This window comes from Mustelus asterias, chromosome 3 (assembly GCF_964213995.1).
Source record: "Mustelus asterias chromosome 3, sMusAst1.hap1.1, whole genome shotgun sequence".
NCBI lineage: Eukaryota > Metazoa > Chordata > Chondrichthyes > Carcharhiniformes > Triakidae > Mustelus > Mustelus asterias.
Genome location: NC_135803.1, coordinates 6140645 through 6159856, shown reverse-complemented (window position 1 = coordinate 6159856; position 19212 = coordinate 6140645). Strand labels below are relative to the sequence as shown.

The 19212-nt window shown below is 46.7% G+C and overlaps 2 protein-coding genes across 3 annotated transcripts in view; one reads left to right on the top strand and one right to left on the bottom strand.

Annotated features, from left to right (window-relative positions):
• The window catches only part of LOC144486402 (organic solute transporter subunit alpha-like), an 87004-nt gene extending 68609 nt beyond the window's left edge, over positions 1 to 18395 (bottom strand). Inside the window, exon 1 of the mRNA XM_078204445.1 lies at positions 18391 to 18395. The gene's annotated coding sequence lies outside the window, so the exon portion shown is untranslated. The remainder of the gene's footprint in view (positions 1 to 18390) is intronic.
• tnfsf10 (TNF superfamily member 10) overlaps positions 2633 to 19212 on the top strand; it is a 30769-nt gene continuing 14189 nt past the window's right edge. The window contains exons 1-2 of one of the 2 annotated variants that reach the window (XM_078204458.1): positions 2634 to 2783; positions 3607 to 3726. Coding sequence is in view for 1 of the 2 variants with exons in the window: in XM_078204452.1 (XP_078060578.1) it covers positions 2658 to 2783 (126 nt within the window). In the remaining variant the exon portion in view is untranslated. Of the gene's footprint in view, positions 2784 to 3606; positions 3727 to 19212 lie in introns of both variants that reach the window. The other variant, XM_078204452.1, reaches the window with a different exon arrangement.

Genomic DNA, 19212 nt, shown 5'->3' with positions numbered 1-19212 from the left:
TTTTCCAGCATTTTCTGTTCTTGTCGTGTGGAAGAGAGATGGTGTTACAAATTCAGACTTCTGGACTGCTGTTAGCTGCTTGGGCATAAAAATTAAAAAGACATTCCCCATCAGGAATCAAAAATAGAAAAATGCTGGAAAATCTCAGCAGGTCTGACAGCATCTGTGGGGAGAGAGAATAGAGCCAACGTTTCGAATCCAGATGACCCTTCGTCAGAGCTTTTTACATTGGGGGTGGGGGGGGTGAAATGGAAAGCAGTGAAGCTGGACAGGGTAAAAGAGAGAAATTCTGTCAGAGAGAAGAGCAGTACTTCCTCAGGGAAGGCAATCCTGGAAGAGAAGTGGCAGTGAGTTAAACATAAAAATAAAAGCAAAATACTGCGGGAATCTGAAACAAAAACAGAAAATGCTGGAAAATCTCTGATAAAGGAAGATGATTGAGGTCAGTAATCTCAGTCCCAGGACACCACTGCAGGCGTCCCTCAGGGCAGTGTCTAAGCCCAGCCATCTTCAGCCTGCTTCATCAATGACCTTCCTTGGAGATGTTCACTGATGATTGCACGATGTTCGACACCAGTCGCGACTCCTCAGATACTGCAGCAGATCATGTCTAATGCAGCAAGACCTTGGCAATATCCAAGTTTGGGCTGACAAATGGCAAGTAACGTTTGTGCCATGCAAGTGTCTGGCATCTCCAACAAGTGAGGATCTAACCATCACCACTTGACATTCAATGGCATTACCCTTGCTGAATTCCTCACTGTCAACATCCTAGTGTTACCATTGACCAGGAACTGAACTGGTGACAGAAGCAGGTCAGAGGCTTGGCATTCTGTAGTGGTGTAACTCACCTCCTGACTCCCCAAAGCCTGTTCACCATCTACAAGGCACAAGTCAGGAGTGTGATGGAATACTCCCCACTTGCCTGGATGGGAGCAACTCCAACAACACTCAAGAAGCTCGACACCATCCAGGACAAAGCGGCCACTTGATTGGTACCTCATAGAACCACAGAAAGGTTATGGAGCAGAAAGAGGCCATTCAGCCCATCACATCTGTGTCAGCTAATAAAGAGAAAAGCAACTAGTCATTCATTTTAATCTCACTTTCCAGCAGCTGATCTGTAGTCTTGCAGGTTACAACATATCAGATATAGATTCAGATATCTATAGAATGAGTTGAGTGTTTTAGACTCAACCACGAACCTAGGCCATGAATACCAGATACCCAGCACCCTCTGGGTGAAAACATTTTCCCTCATGTCATCCCAAATTTTGTACCTTAAACCTATGTGGCACAGTGGTTAGCATTGCTGCCTCACAGCACCAGGGATCTGGGTTCAATTCCTGGCTCAGGTCACTATCTGTGTGGAGTTTGCATGTTCTCCCCGTGTCTGTGTGGGTTTCCTTCGGGTGGTCTGGTTTCCTCCCATAGTCTGAAAGATGTGCTGGTTAGGAACATTGGCCATGCTAAATTCTCCCTCAGTGTACCCGAACAGGTGGTGGACTGTGGCGACTAGGGGATTCTCACAGTAACTTTATTGCAGTGTTAATGTAAGCCTACTTGTTACACTAATAAATAAACTTTAACTTTAAAAAATTGACCCCTCAGCAAGAGGAAACAAGTTTTTTCTGTCTAGGCCCATGACAGTTCTGTTCACCTCAATGAGGTCACCCCTTAGCCTGCACTGTTCTAAGGAAAACAACCGTACCCCCATCCTCATAGCCGCAATGTTCTAACCCTGGTAACAACCACCAGCGTTTAATCATCCACCCCCTTCACCACTGGCACACAGAGGCTGCAGCTTGCACCATCTCCAGGATGCACTGCAGCAAGGCTCCTTCGACAGCACCTTCCAAACCCATGACCTGCACCTAGAAGGGCAAGAGCGACAGATACCTGGGAACACCACCACCTGGAGGTTCCCCTCCAGGCCACTCACCATCTTGACTTGAGAATATATATCAGCCGTTCCTTCACTGTCACTGGGTCAAAATCCTGGAATTCACGCCCTAACAGCATAGTGGGTGTGCCTACTGCATATGGGCTGCAACGGCTCAGGAAGGCAGCTCACCACAACCTTCTCAAGGGGCAATTAGGGATGGGCAGTAAATGCTGGCCTTGCCAGTGACACCCACATCCCATAAACAAACATAAAAAGGCATAAAGAACTGAGCGAGATAGAGGGGACTGAGGTTTTGGGGGAACTTAGAGGTGTTTGAACTGGAGGTGTTGGAGCGACTGAATAAAATAGCTGGGTCTTAAACTCCAATGTGGTAACTTTTCTGGTATTCTTGGGGTCCAGATGCCAGGGTGTTGAATTCACTTGTATAATTTCCTGCATGCCCTGGGGTGGAGACGCCGGCGCTGGGCTGGGGTAAGAAGCCTCACGACAACAGGTTAAAGTGCGACAGATTTATTTGGTTCCAAGCACGGCTGAACTGAGATAAACAACCGGGACACTGATTAAACAGACCAACTCCCAGGGAAACTGAAAGGGAAGGCTTAAGTTGTTTCTCGGGAATAGAAACTGACAGTCAAAATCAAAAGGGGATTTTTTACAATTCGCTGTGACTCCTCCTTTCGGGCGTTGAACAAAAACGCCTGCCCTGAACTGAAAAACATTTCCAATTGCAGGAGCAGAGAGTGACCCAGGGATGGGGAACAGCGGCAGCAGCTGGGTGACAGCCCAGAGACTGGCTTTCATTCTGGCCTCTGGCCTCTTGCTTCAGTGTGTGGGCATGACCCTAACTTTCCTGTACTTTACCAGCGAGTTAAAGCAGGTAGGAATCAGGCTAGCTGCTGTACATTCCTGGGGGGGTGAGGGGGGGGGGGGGGGGGGGCAGTACAGCCGGGGTGGGGGTGAGGGGGATGGGGGGGGGGGGGATACAGCCGGGGGTGGGGGGCAACATTTAATCTGAATCTCCTTAATTACCCGAACGCGGAGAGATTGCTGCATGCCTGATGCAGATTGCAAATGCAGGAAGTTGTGCCGCAGCAAGCTCCCTTTGTAACCCTTAAAAAAAACATTTTTGCAAAGCCTTAAAAGGAATGTAAATCTGTGGATTGAGAATGGGATTGCCACCTCATTGTTGTTGAGAGGAAGGGCGCAGGTTGCATCGCTGGCAGTTTCAGCATTTCTGTAGTTGTCCCGGGATTGAGGGGTTAAATAAAAAACATAGACAAAGTTGTTGACGCCGCTTCTTAGCTCCCCCGCCCTCCTGATTTTAAAAAAAGACTCAAGCCTATCACCACAATCTTGAACTAACACTGGAGATTGAAAAGTGACCAACTATTTTTGAACCAAAACACAGGACGGGGCTTTTTCCCGTTCTTAAGAAAACTCATTTTGCTTCACTTAAATAACTTTTCTAAACAAAAAGCAAAACAGATTTATTCTCAGGAATCTGCCCAGTACCTGTGGGGACACAGCACCTTGGTCTTTTTTGGAAACCAGTGAGTGGGTTTTACCTGCAGTCACAGACTCCTGCCCCTCTCTGTTGGATTAAGTTTTGTTTGGAGTGCTTTAAGGAGGTTTACCTGTGCCAGGTTGTCATTGGGCCAAATGCTTTGTTTACCACTGTTAACGTGCCCGTACTGTTCCAGCAACCAGGGTGCAGACTTCAATAGCTGTTGATGCCAGATGGAGAACTGCCAGTCGCGCCTTTCAAACACCTCGGCCTGGTTCAGAATCGAGGAAGCATCTAACCAGCCAATCTGCGCACAGTAAGATCCCAGAAGCCGCAATTGTAATAATGGCCAAATAATGCTCTGTTTTTGTGAGGTTGCACGAGGGATCAATAGTGGCTATCACCTCCAGGAGTATTCTGCAGACAAGCGTCAACAGCATAAGGAGGGCATAGCACCCCGGGTACCCCACCCACTCACCCACCCACTTCTCCAACCACTGTCTGCCTCACCCTGTGACAGAGGCTGTAGGTCTTGCATTGGACTCGTCAGTCACCTGAGAACTCATTTTCAGTGTGGAAGTAAGTTCCCCTCAACTCAGAGGGACTGCCTAAGATAATGAGGGAATTGTTGGCCAGGACACTGGGGAGAACTCCTGAGTTCTTTTCCAAACCATGGCATCTTTCATGTCCTCCCAAGCAGGCAGATGGGGGCCTCATCTCATCTGAAGTATGGCATCTCTGACAGTGCAGTACACTTTCAGTACTGCACTTGGAGTGTCAGCCTTGATTCTTGTGCTCAAGCCCTGGAATGGGAATTGAGCCCAGAATCTTGTCACTCCGAGGTGGGAGTGCTGCTTAATGTGTGACTTCGTCACTATCTGATTGCAAGATCTTGCTGTCTGCAAATTGGCCGCTGTATTTTCTGACAATACAACAGTGACCTACACTTCAAACCATTGGCTGTACAGAGCTTTGGAATGTCATGAGGATGCAGGTTAATTTCTTGTTCACCTTGTCACAAGGTAAGCACCAGGTTTAAGTGGACACTGTAACCTCTTGGCTCCTTAACCTGTTTAATATTTGTTTGATGCAGGTTTGATCTGATTATTGGGTCTGTGTAAGGAAATAACAAAGAATGTATTATGCTGATCACAACAGGGGGTCAGTTGAAGAATACCTCTCTATTTCCTTTGCAATTCCCTCCCTAAGCCTCTCCACCTCAGTTTTCATTGCCTGGTACAATGGTATGAACAGCTGAAAAGAGAAGGAGGAAAAGCTTGAATTCTGGTCAATTTATTCTAATGACAACAAGAAAAAGCAGTGAACTATTTTGCATCCCACTCCCATTTTATTTGACTGAAGGTCAGAGATGCTTCCCTGGGCACTGAATTCAGCTGGGGGCTGTCCACAGCAGAAAAGCCCAAGTTCAATTGGAATCATAGAATCCCTACAGTGCAGAAGGAGGCCATTCAGCCCATCAAGTCAGCACCAACCACAATCCCACCCAAGCCCTATCCCCACAACCCCATGCATTTACCCTAGCTAGTCCCCCTGACACTAAGGGGCAATTTAGCATGGCCAATCCACCTAACCCGCACACCTTTGGAGTGTGGGAGGAAACCGGAGCACCCGGAGGAAACCCACGCAGACACGGGGAGAACGTGCAAACCCCCCCGCACAGAAAGTGACCCAAGTCGGGAATCAAACCTGGGTCCCTGGCGCTGTGAGGCAGCAGTGCTAACCACTCTGCCACCGTGCCCTTACGCTGTTGCACAGCCCATTTGTTGCACTCTGCAGTTGCCTAGCTGCAGCTCAGCTTTAATAGGACCACTTCTTGTACAAGGCCTGTTCCGGACTTTTGCACGGCTGTGCATCCAATGCAGTCCGGATGGATAGATAGTGAACTGCTGCAGTCCATCTGCTGTAGGTACACCTGCAGTGCTGTTAGTGAGGACGTTCCAAGATTTTTATCCAGCAGCAGAAATGACCTCTTCCACCTGGAAGGACAGGTGCATGGGCTGGAGCGTTTCAGCGATGAGAGAGGCTGGTTAGGTTGCGGTTGTTTTCCTTAGAGCAGAGAAGGCTGAGGGGCTCCTGACTGAGGTGTATAAAATTATGAGGGACACAGATTATTTTAAGAGCTTTTCCCTTAATAGAGCGGTCAATAACCAGGGAACATAGATTTAAAGTGGCGACAGACTAGTGAGCTGTCACAGGAATAACTAACTATGGAAACAATCAAAAGTCTGCCTTTAGTGCACCACTAAATGTGGGAAGAAAATGAGGAAGAAACAGAATCGATCTAAGGTAAGAGGCCGGAGATTTAAGGAAAATTGTTTTCACCCAGAGGGTGCTGGGAGTCTGGAACTCACTGCCTGAAAGGGCGGTGGAGACGGGAACCCTCACAACGTTGAAGAAGCGTTTATATGAGCACGTGAAAGGTGACGGTATACAAGGCGACGGACCAAGTGCTGGAACATGGAATTAGAATAGATAGGCGCTTGATGGCCGGCACAGACACAATGGGCCGAAGAGCCTCTTTTTGTGCTGTAAAACTATGACCTCCACCTGCAAGTTCCACACCACGTCACACCCCAGCCTGATTGCAGCGACGGGCCTATTTGCTTTTAATTCCATTCCTAAGCTTCTGCTTCTCTCTTTTAATCGCCTGTACAATGGTATAAACAGCGGAAAAGTGAGGGAAAAAGACTTGAATTCTGGCCAATTGATTCGAACCAGAAGGAAGAGCTGTAAAGGTTTAGTAGCCCAGCCCCCGTTTCAGTTTGACTGAAGGTCAGGGACACTCCCTGGCTGTTCACTCAACCAGGAAGCAGGCCTGCTGTCGTTCCAAGCAGGATGATGTGTACTTTGGGTGCAAGTTTGCAGATGCTGGTGTTCCCGTGTATGTGCTGCCCTTATCCTTCTCAATAGTCGCAATAATCATATGTATTTTTGACGTGGGTGGTGCATGAGTTTGGGATGTCTCATCTATAGTGTGGACATTGATTGCTTTTGTTTCTATTTCTTTCATATCCTGGAGTCATAGAGATAGACAGCACGGAAACAGGCCCTTCGGCCCAACCCGTCCATGCCGACCAGGTTTCCTGAACTGAATTAGCCCCATTTGCCTGCGTTTGGCCCATATCCCTTGAAACCTTTCCCATCCATGTACCTGTCCTAATGTATTTTAAATGTTGTAATCGTACCCGTCTCCACCGCCACCTCTGGCAGCTCATTCCATATATGCACCACTCTCTGTGTGAAAAAGTTAACCCTCGGGTCCCTTTTAAATCTTTCCCCTCTCACCTTAAATCTATGCCCTCTAGTTTTGGACTCCCCTACCCAGGGGAAAAGACCTTGGCTATTCACCTTATTTATGCCTCTCATGATTTTATAGACCTCTGTAAGGTCACCCCCCTCATCCTCCTACGCTCCAGGGGTAAAAAGTCCCAGCCTATCCAGCCTCTCCTTACAATTCTTGCACATCTTCCTCTTATTTGGCTGTGCATTTAGCAACTGCAGGGAATTGTGGGTAGATGGTGCTGAGTTGGGCATTCACATTGGGAGAGAAACGTAATGTTGGGATTGCTCAGAATGAGTGAAACCAGTTGCCAGGGTACTCGAAAGAAAGATTGGCTTCAGGAAGTAGAACATTGACTTCATGTTGGCCTGTATGTCTGTCCCGGGTCCCTGACTAGGAGTGTGAACCGCTATTTAATGTTGGACCAGTTACTAACCAATAACAACTTGCTGCTATATAGCACCTTTTAATGTGGTAATGTGGGATGAACTTAAAATAATCACCATCACCAGGGAAAAGAGACTGGGAATACTATTAGACCAAATCCCCAGGACCCAATACCCTACATTCTTCATAGAATCATAGAAACCCTACAGTGCAGAAGGAGGCCATTTAGCCCATCGGGTCTGCACTGACAACAATCCCACCCCAGGCCCTATCCCCACAACCCCACACATTTACCCCGCTAATCCCTCTAACTTACACATCCCAGGACACCAAGGGGCAATTTAACATGGCCAATGCACCTAACCCACACATCTTTGGACTGTGGGAGGAAACCAGAGCACCCGGAGCAAACCAAATCCTTGGTTTTAAACCACGTCGTGGCACAGATAGAAGATGCATTGTTTATAACATTCCAAAATTCCTTAGATTCTGCAAAGGTTCCAGCTGATTGGAAAACAGATTGGAAAATCTCCACTACCTTTATTCAAGAAAGGAGGGAGGCAGAGAGCAGGAAATGAGAAGGCAGTTAGCCTGACATCTGTCACAGGGAAAGTGCTAGGATCCATTATTAGAGAAGTTATAGCAGGATACTTGGATAATTGTGATATCATCAGGCACAGCCAACCTGGCATTGTGAAAGGGAAATCATGTTTAACTATTCTGTTCAGAGTTTTTTTTGATGAAATAGCATTCAAGGCAGATAGAGGGGAACCAGTAGATGTGGTGTACTTGTATTTCCAAAAGGCATTTGATAAGGTACCAGAGCAAAGGTTACGATACAAGATAAGAGCACATGGTGTAGCAGGTATATTAGCATGGTTGAAGGATTGGTTGGCTAAGAAAGCTGACATAAGAACATAAGAACTAGGAGCAGGAGTAGGCCATCTGGCCCCTCGAGCCTGCTCTGCCATTCAATAAGATCATGGCTGATATTTTCGTGGACTCAGCTCCACTTACCTGCCCACTCACCATCACCCTTAATTCCTTTACTGTTCAAAAATTTATCTATCCTTGCCTTAAAAACATAAATGGGTGTTTGTCAAATTAGAAAGCTGTAACAAGTGGAGTGTCACAGGCATCAGTGCTGGATCCTGAACTATTTACAATTTATGTAAATGACCTGGATGCAGGAACTGAATGTTTGGTAGTTAATTTTGTGGATGACACAAAGATTGGTAGGAAAGTACATTATCAAGAGGAGGTAAAGAGTTTGCAAAGGGATATAGACAGGGTAAATGAGTGGGCAGAAATCTGCAGATTTGATTTTGATTTGATTTATTATTGTCACATGTATTGGGATGCAGTGAAAAGTATTGTTTCCTGTGCTGTACAGGCAAGATGTGGAGATGCCGGCGTTGGACTGGGGTAAACACAGTAAGAAGTTTAACAACACCGGGTTAAAGTCCAACAGGTTTATTTGGTAGCAAAAGCCACACAAGCTTTCGGAGCTCCAAGCCTCTTCTTCAGGTGAGTAGGAATTCTGTTCACAAACAGAGCATATAAAGACACAGACTCAATTTACATGAATAATGGTTGGAATGCGAATACTTACAGCTAATCAAGTCTTTAAGATACAAACAACGTGAGTGGAGAGAGCATCAAGACAGGCTAAAAAGATGTGTATTGTCTCCTGCCTTGTTATCTGCCCTGTTTGTGAACAGAATTCCCACTCACCTGAAGAAGGGGCTTGGAGCTCCGAAAGCTTGTGTGGCTTTTGCTACCAAATAAACCTGTTGGACTTTAACCCGGTGTTGTTAAACTTCTTACTGTACAGGCAAAGCATACCGTTCATAGAGTATATAGGGGGGGAGGAAAGGAGAAGGTGCCATTTGTGTCACTGTCACAGAAACGATTTAGAGGTCAGTTTTAAGAGCATAGAATGAAAGTCAAAGATAGAATTAGAGGGTATGCAGGGGACAGCTCGCAAGAAGTCGTCAGATCTGGTATCATCTTGAAACAGAAGCTGGTGTATAATGTGGATAAATGTGAATTTGTCCACTTTGGCAGGAAGAATAGAAAAGCAGTTTACTATTGAAATGGAGGGTGATTGCAGAACTCAGTGTGGTACACAGGGATCTGGTATATGAATCACACAAAGTTAATACATGCACGCAGGAAGTGATTAGGAAAGCAAATGGGATGTTGGCATTTCATAGACTCATAAAATCTCTGCAGTGCAAAAGGAGGCCATTCAGCCCATCGAGTCGGCACCGAACACAATCCCACCCAGACCCTATTCCTGTAACCCCACATATTTACCCTGCTAATTCCCTTGACACCAAGGGGCAATTTAGCATGGCCAATCAACTTAACCCGCACATTTTTGGACTGTGGGAGGAAACCGGAGCAACCGGAGGAAACCCATGCAGACACGGGGAGAATGTGCAAACTCCACACAGGCAGTGACCCGAGGCTGGAATCGAACCCGGGTCCCTGGCATTGTGAGGCAGCAGTGCTAACCACTGTGCCACCGTGCCGCCCCAAAACAGACACTGCTGCCATGCTTTCACGGAACTTGGCAGCGCCCCGTGGGGGTATTGAACTCTGGTCTCCTGTGTGATAGGCAGGGATACTAACCACTATGGTAACGAGGAAAATTTATTGTAAGAGGAATAGAATATCAAAGTAGGGTTGTTTTGCTACAAGATATAATTGCTTTAGATGCAATTCAGAGAGGTTTCACTGGACTCATTGCTAGGATGAGGGGTTTATCTTATGAGGAAAGGTTGAACAGGGGTTGGGTCTCCACTCTTTGGAGTTTAGAAGAATGAAAGGAGATCTTGCTAAGTGTATGAGATCCTGAGGGGACTTGATAGGTTGGACACCTGGAGCATGGGTGGGATTCTCCGATCCCATCCATTCCCGCCTCACTGCCACTGAGAACGGAGAATTTGGCGTACCGGCCAAAACTCCATTCACTGTCAGCAGCACCGGAGAATCACAGCCGCGAGCAAGGACGGAGATTTCCGGTGAAAGTTTCCTCTTGTGGGGGAGACAAAGACAATGGAACGTAATTCAAAATTAAGAGGTCTTCCTTGAAGACAGGAAAGGGAATAATGTTTTTCTCCCAAACAGTCACTGGTGTGTGGAATTCTTCTCCCCAGACAGGAGTGAATGTTGGGTCATTGAATTTATTCCAGGCAGAGTTAGAGAGATTTTTAAGATTAACGCAAAATACTTGCGGGTGCTGGAATCTGAAACAAAAACAGAAAAATGCTGGAAAATCTCAGCAGGTCTGACAGCGTCAGTGAAGAGAGAATAGAGTCAACGTTTCGAGTCTAGATGACCCTTCGTCAGACCCTTCATAAGAGAGATTTTTGTTAGACAAGTTCGGGGTGGGAGGGGTGGTCAAGGATTTATGGAGAGCAGACAGAAAAGTGGAACTGAGGGAATCGCCAGATTATTGAATGGGTGGAGCAGGTTTGCAGGGCCGGATAGTCTACTCCTGCTCCTTTGTTGCTGTGTACAGAGTCTCCAGATTGTTCTATATGCTCAGGAAGAGCACTAAAGCTCCATCCATGAACAGACCTGCTTGTTTGTTCATGCGGGATGTTGACACTAGTATTTGAATGGATTGAAGCAAATTTCACTGTTGCGTAAACTCCTACTCAGCAATCAAAATCCTGGAGTTTCTAAAGTAGTTTGCTCAGAATAGCTGAAAGCACTTCATGCTACAACACGTTTGGAGTTCAGTCACTTTTATAATAAGAAGTTTATCAACACCAGTTTAAAGTCCAACAGGTTTATTTGGTAGCAAAAGCCACAAGCTTTTGGAGCCTTGAAAACTTCTTACTGTGTTTACCCCAGTCCAACGCCGGCATCTCCACATCATCACTTTTATAACGCAGGAAATGTGGCAGCCAATTTGTTCAAACAAGCTCGTGGAGACAGGAGGCACAGTGGCACAGTGGTTAGCACTGCTGTCTCACAGCTCCAAAGAGCTGGGTTCAATCCTGGCTTGGGTGATTGTCTATGTGGAGTTTGCACATTCTCCCCGTGTCTGTGTGGGTTGCCTCCGGGTGCTCCGGTTTCCTCCCACAGTCTAAAGATGTGCGGGTTAGGTTGATTGGCTAAATTGACCCTTTGTGTCCTGGGATGCGTAGGTTAGAGGGGTTGGGGGGGTAAATATGTGGGGTTATGGGGATAGGACCTGGGTGGGATTGTGGTCGGTGCAGACTCAATGGTCGAATGGCCTCTTTCTGCACTGTAGGGATTCTATGATTCTATGAAGCTCCCCAAAACAGCAGCACAATAAATGACCAGATAATCTGGATGTTAGTGATGCTGTTGAGGGATTAACATTGGCCAGGACAGTGGAGAGACAGCCCTCTGTTGCTGCTCAGATTGGTAACAACGGGACCTTTCTTTTGGGAGACTGGGCCTTGGTTTAATGTCTCACCTGAAAAAGTGGAGGAATGTCGACCTGGATTTTGTGTTCCAGCCTCTGAAGTGGGACTTGATTTTGATTTGATTTGGTTTGATTTGATTTATTATTGTCACACGTATTGACATACTGTGAAAAGTATAGTTTCTTGTGCGCTATACAGACAAAACATACCGTTCATAGAGAAGCAAATGAGAGAGTGCAGATGTAGTGTTACAGCCATAGCTAGGGTGTAGCGAAAGATCAACTTAATGCAAGATAGGTCCATTCAAAAGTCTGACAGCCGCAGGGAAGAAGCTGTTCTTGAGTCAGTTGGGATGTGACCTCCGACTTTTGTATCTTTTTCCCGAAGGAGGAACGTGGAAGAGAGAGTGTACGGGGTGCGTGGGGTCCTTAATTATGCTGGCTGCTTTGCCAAGGCAGCGGGAAGTGTAGACAAAGTCAATGGATGGGAGGCTGGATTGCGTGATGGATTGGGCTACATTCACGACCTTTTGTAGTTCCTTACGGTCTTGGGCAGAGCAGGAGCCATACCAAGCTGTGATACAACCAGAAAGAATGCCTTCTATGGTGCATCTGTAAAAGTTGGTGAAAACTTGATGTGAATCCATGAATTACTGACAGAGGTAAGAATGTGACCAGTTGAGGCTGTCAGAGAGGTTGGTTTTCATGCAGTCTTCCAGAACTCTGCACCTCCCCATGAAAGGTTTTCTCAACTAACTGCAGAGGGCAACAGTTTGAGACCCTTCACACCCAACAGAGCTGAAGGGGCAGCAGAGGCCATTCCTGTCACTCCTCTGCTTGTACCCTCAGCTAATGCCAGAGGAAGGCAAGCTTCACCCACTGGAACTGAGAGGATTATCACTCCTACAAAGCCTCTCATTGTCAACCCTCCTCTCCGATGGCAAAGGGGGTGGGAAACAGAGCCGCCTCGGCCTGTCCCTGCCAACTTAGCCTGCAACTGTATTACTCAGAATGCCCATCAATGCCACACCTACTCCCCAAGGTCGGTGTGTCAGCCACTCTGCTGCTTTGCTTCTGTCAAGGGAGTTTTCAGGATTGCCTTATCATTCAGAGAACCATCACTGTACAAATGACACACAACTCATTACACTTTCTATTGTACAGATAAACCTGAGCTGACTCCCTCTGGAGATCAGAATCATCGGTGCTGAATAGACCGAAGAAGTGGCTTATTGATTGAAGCTATTCTTTATTTTCAGCATCACAATAGGAGGAATTTTCCTGCCCGTATCATTTACGCTTTTTTACAGCTTATGGTTTCAACCCTGGAATTATAAATTAGAGCCAGTGATTTAGTGGCACAAAGGAAAAGCCTGTCCCAAAATTCGATATGTTTGTGGCTGATCACTACCTCAAACTTCAGACAAGGATTTGAGCTGTAGACGGGAAACCGGGATTGCACAGCAGAGCAACAAAGATCTACAAGATGCAATGGAGCAACTCTCAAAGGCTCCTTCCACAGAACCTCCTAAACCTTATGGGCGGCAGGGTGGCACAGTGGTTAGCACCGCTGCTTCACAGCACCAGGTACCCGGGTTCAATTCCCGGCTTGGGTGACTGTGTGGAGTTTGCACGTTCTCCCCGTGTCTGTGTGGGTTTCCTCCGGGTGCTCCGGTTTCCTCCCACAGTCCAAAGATGCGCAGGTTAGGTGGATTGGCCATGCTAAATTGCCCCTTAGTGTTCAAAGGTGTGTAGGTTCGGGGTTTAGTGGGGTAAATTCATGGGGTTACGGGGATAAGATAAGAAGGTGGATGGGCCAAATGGGCTCCTTCTCCACTGTAGCGATTCTATGATCTTTGATTAAACAAAGCATTTCTTACACAAAGAGGATTGGAAGTTTGGAACGCTCTCCCCAAAAAAGCTGTTCAGGCTGGGAGTCAACTGAAAATTTCAGAAGTGAAAGGTTTCTGCAGGAGAAGGATACGAAGGGAAATGGAATGAAGGAGGATAAATGGAAATGAGATACAGATCAGCCATGATCTAACTGAATTGTGATGCAGGCTCAAGGGGCTGAATGGCTTCCTTCTACCCGCCCCACCCCCCATGGGAATGAAGGATGCAGGATCTGAATCTTGACAGCAGCTCGACTTAAGGACAGCGGCGTGAGGCTGCCCTCACCCAGATGTTGATGCACAGCTGCAACACTAGCTTTGATGACTCATGGCTTCAAAGGAGTGGAGTTGCAGACTCATGGGAAAAGACAGACATGTTATTGCAACATTGCCAGACAGTGCAGAGGGTGGGTGGGGGAATGGCAGGTTCTGTGTGGGTGAGTGAGCTTGTCTCAACGAGAGGCAGCTGGGACAAGTTGTCTCCATTCGAGGGGAAGGGTTGGAACCGATCCACCCTTGTGGTTGAATTGCTGAAGCCTGGATTGAATGTGCCGGGTTAGACTGTATTCCATTCTCAGCGAGAGACAGCGATAGGATCTGGGCAGCATCATGGTTAGGGTATGGTGAGATTAATCTGGATCGATATGCTTGAGTCTGACTTCAAATCCCAGCAGGAATACTGGGGAGTTTTAGTTGAATTATTTCAATAAATCTGGAATTAAAAACCTGTATCAGTAATGGTGACCAGGAAGCTAGTGAATAATTATAAAAACCCATCCGATTCACTGTCGGGAAGGAAATCTGCCATTCACCTCGCCTGGCCTATATGTGACTCCAAATCCCCAGTGAAATGACCTAGCAAGCCGCTTAGGCTGCCGCACCATCATCGCTTCTGGGAATTAGGAAATCCACAATGGATTGGGATGAAGGAGTACAATATAAAGGGAAAGACTCTTAGTATGGTAGAGGATCAGAAGGACCTTGGGGTCCAAGTCCATAGGACTCTAAAATCGGCCCCGCAGGTGGAGGAGGTGGTTAAGAAGGCGTATGGAGTGCTGGCCTTTATCATTCGAGGGATTGAGTTTAGGAGTCTGGGGATAATGATGCAGCTATATAAGACCCTCGTCAGACCCCACTTGGAGTACTGTGCTCAATTCTGGTCGCCTCATTACAGGAAGGATGTGGAAAAGATTGAAAGGGTGCAGAGGAGATTTACAAGGATGTTGCCTGGATTGAGTGGCATGCCTTATGAGGATAGGCTGAGGGAGCTCGGTCTTTTCTCCTTGGAGAGACGTAGCATGAGAGGAGACCTAATAGAGGTATATAAGATGTTGAGAGGCATAGATCGGGTGGACTCTCAGAGGCTTTTTCCCAGGGTGGAAATGTCTGCTACGAGAGGACACAGGTTTAAGGCGTTGGGGGGTAGGTACAGGGGAAATGTTAGGGGGAAGTTTTTCACACAGAGGGTGGTGGGCGAGTGGAATCGGCTGCCGTCAGTGGTGGTGGAGGCAAACTCAATAGGGTCTTTTAAGAGACTCCTGGATGAGTACATGGGACTTAATAGGATGGAGGGTTATAGGTAGGCCTAAAAGGTAGGGATATGTTCGGCACAACTTGTGGGGCCGAAGGGCCTGTTTTGTGCTGTAGTTTTTCTATGTTTCCATAATCCAGTCTGACCCTCCCAGTGCAGTGCCGATGGAGTGCTGCACTGTTGGAGGTGCCATCTTTAAACAGTGGCCCCTGCCTGGTGTTTCTAAATGACCTTGTGGTGACTACTTGAATAAGAGCAGGGGAGTTACCTACTCACCCTCCCGACCCCCGCCCACTACCCAGACCAATATTTATCACTCAACCAATCTCACAGATTATCTACATACAAACATACCACTAGAGAGCAGGAGGAGGCCTTTGAGCCCATCGAGCCTGCTACTTCATTTAATAAGATCATGGCTGATCTGATGGTAACCTCAAATATGGATCTCGCCTCCCCCAATAACCCTTCACCCCCTTACTTACCAAGAATCTGTTCACCTCTGCCTTAAAAATATTCGAAGACTCTGCTTCCACTGCCGTTTTGAGAAGAGAGTTCCAAAGACCCCCTTAAGTGAAAAGAAATTGCCTCATCTCTGTTTTAAATGGATGAGACCTTTTTAAACAGTGACCCCCGAGTTCTAGATTCTCCCACAAGAGGAAACATCCTCTCCACATCCACCCTGTCAATACTCCTCAGGATCTTATATGTTTCAGTAAATCACCTCTTACTCTTCTAAACTCTAGTGGATACAGATCTAGCCTGTCCAACTTTTCCTTATAAGACAACCCACCTATTCCCGGTATTAATCTGGTAAACCTTCTCTGAACTGCTTCCAACACATTTACATCCTTCCTTAAATAAGGAGACCAACACTGTACACAATACTCCAGATGTGGTCTCACTGTGCCCTATACAACTGAAGCTTCCTGCTTTTGTATTCAATTCCCTCACTATAAACAGTACCATTCTCTTAGCTTTCCTCATCACTCGCTGTACCTGCATACTAATCTTTTGTAATTCATGGATTTGGACACCCAGATCCCTCTGCACCTCAGAGCTCTGTAACCTCTCACATTTAGATAATAAACTTTTTTATTCTTTCTGCCAAATTGGACAATTTCACATTTTTGCACATTATACTCCATTTGCCAGCTCTGTGCCCACTCACTTTACCTGTCAGTGCCTCTTTGTAGCCTCCTTATGTTCCCTTTACAACTTACTTCCCTACCTATCTTTGTGTAATCAGCTAATTTGGCAACCACCCCTTCCTTCCCTTCATCCAATTCATGAATACAAATTGTACATAGTTGAGATCCCAGAACTGATCCCTGTGGCACGCCACACTTTACATCCTGTGAACCAGAAAAATACCCATTTATGCCTACTCTCTGCTTCCTGTTAGCCCGCCAATCTTCTAACCATGCCAATGTGTTACCCCCTACGCCATGAGCTTTTATTTTCTGCAATGACCTTTGATGTGGCATTTTGTTAAATGCCTTCTGGGAATCTAAGTACAGTACATCCACCGGTTCCCCTTTATCCACAGCCTGATTACTTTGAGCTTATCCAAGTGCCCTGCTAGAACGTCTTTAACAATAGCTTCGAGCGTTTTCCCGATGACAGATGCTGAGATGACTGGCCTGTAGCTCCCAGCTTTCAGTCTCCTTTCTGGTCATGTATCACATTGCTGCTGGGATCTTGCCGTGTGAAAATTCCTAAGCATTTCCTACTTTACAACAGTAACATTTCCAAAATTCCGTCATTGGCAGCCAGGTGCTTTGGGATGTCCTGAGGTTGTGACAGGCGCTTTACAACTGCAAGTCTTCATTGCCCCTCCTCACATTCCTCCTCCCTACCGCCCCCCCCCTCCCCCCCCCTCCCCCCCCCAACCCTGTAGGCACCCAGGCACATTTCAATAGGGGAAAACAATATTGAAAAAACACCTTGAGGGAAAAAGAATGTGCCCATGGTTTCAGATATACCTTTGAGAGTTGGGTTATAGTTTGTGTGCCAAGGTGTTAAAGAAAAGCAGCCTTTCAAATCTGGCCATTTGTTCCACAATCATTGTTTGGAAGGTTGTGAGAAAGGTTTGTCTGGTCACCGTTGTTTGAAGAGATGAGTTTGTTCTGCTAATTGAGTCTGACTGTTTGGATTGCCCAGAGAGTTGGAGGTCTTTGTGGAGCTGACACTTATTATCAAAGATGTAAGCCAGGCGTGAAAGCTTTGTGTTGTTAGGAAGGTTCGTCCTCAGATCCCCTGAGCTGGTGAACTGTGAACATGTTTGTTGGATTTTTAGGAGTGGAGGAATGGGCTCTGATGTCCGCGAGAGAGACCGGATGGAATGGGAACGGGATTGGGCGACATGGTCCCTCGAGCCTGTCCAGTCTTTCAACAAGGAACTTCCTTGTCAACTCCACATTCCAACCCCAGCCTCATGAGATGTGCCTTCACTCTGTCACTCAGGATGTGGAGATGCCGGCGTTGGACTGGGGTGGGCACAGTAAGAAGTCTCACAACACCAGGTTAAAGTCCAACAGGTTTATTTGGTATCACGAGCTTTTACCTGATGAAGGAGCAGCATTCCAAAAGCTTATGATTCCAAATAAACCTGTTGGACATTAACCTGGTGTTGTGAGACTTCTTACTGCGTCATTCAGTGTAGCAGGACCGGCGCTAATAAGAGGGTTAATGAACCAAAAATACTTGAAAAGAAAGCCTTGCATTTCTATAGCGCCTTTCGTGGCCTCAGACCTTCCCAAAGGGCATTACAGGCAATGAAGTGCTTTTTGAAATGTAATTACTGCTGTAACGTCAGAAACAGAGCAGCCAATTTGTCCACAGTAAGCTCCCTCAAGCCACCATTGTGATAACGAGCAGATCATTAATTTTAGTGATGTTGATTGAAGGATAATTATTGGCCATGAGACCAGGAAGAACACTCCCGTTCTTTTTCAAAATAATGCCATGGAATATTTTTATACTCACTTGAGAGGGTTAATAAGGCCTCAGTTTAAACCCTCATCTGAGAAACAGTACCTCTGGAAGTTTTGCTTTGCAGCGTTAGCCTTGTTGCTTATGCTCAGGCTTTGGAGTGGGACCCAGAATGACGTGAGTCAAAGGTGAGACTTATACTAACAGTGCCACTGTTAACAAATCCCCCAAGCTGGGCTTCGATGGGAAAGTTGACAGGTGGATGGGTTTTCTAACCTTTAACTTGTCTCTCCCCAAGAAAGGACTTGATATTCAACCTGTTTTGGCCGTGTTATGACCACATCTTCCTCAGCCATCAAGTCCTGGGGTGGGACTCGAACCTGGAGTTTCTAGTACAGAGGCAGGGATGTTAAACCACTGCACCACAAGACCCCCATAGTTGGAGCTTTGTTGGAGGGCTGATATTTTGAGGTTGGGTCTAAAGGGTCCAATAACCACGATTATAGAGAGAGCACAGAAGTCCTCCTCAGTGTCCTGACCAAAACTAATCCCTCAACCCACATCTGATCGCGTCATTTAGAATCATAGAATCTCTACACTGCAGAAGGAGGCTATTTGGTCCATCGAGCCTCCACCAACAACAATCCCACCCAGACCCTCAGCACGTAACCCTGCTTACTCTGACACTAAGGGACAATTTACCATCGTCAATCAACCTAACCTGCACATCTTAGGACTGTGGGAGGAAACCAGAGCACCCGGAGGAAACCCACGCAGACACGGGGAGAACGTGCAAACACCACATAGGCAATCACCCAATTGAACCCGGTTCCCTGGCACTGTGAGGCAGCAGTCCTAACCACTCTGCCACCATGCCGCCCCTTATGCTACTGTTTGTGGAATCTTACTGTGCACTAAGAGGCTGCCGCATTACATCATTGGCTGTAAATTCGAGAGTACCTTTTGTGAAAGGTGCCGTATAAATGCAAGACTTTCTTTGCACGAGTGATGACCCATCATATTATACCCCAGCTAACTGGCAGCAAGCTGAGACAGATGGTTAATGGGGAAGAATTCACATGATACCAATGATGTAAGCAGGAAGTTAGAAACTGGATGACCACGCTTAATTACAATGCCGGATGCAAGGGAAGATGAAGCAGACATCAGCAGGAGAAAATATCAGCTTGTTACAAGCTTCAGTGAGCTCAGTAACTAAATCCCAGCTTGCAGTGGTTTATATTCACCGTCAACAATAGCTCAGCACCGCAGAGCAAAGTCAAGTCCAGACAAATGAGTTCAGCTCTCAGTCATGAGCAGCAACCTCCTCTATCACTGCAGGGTCTGCA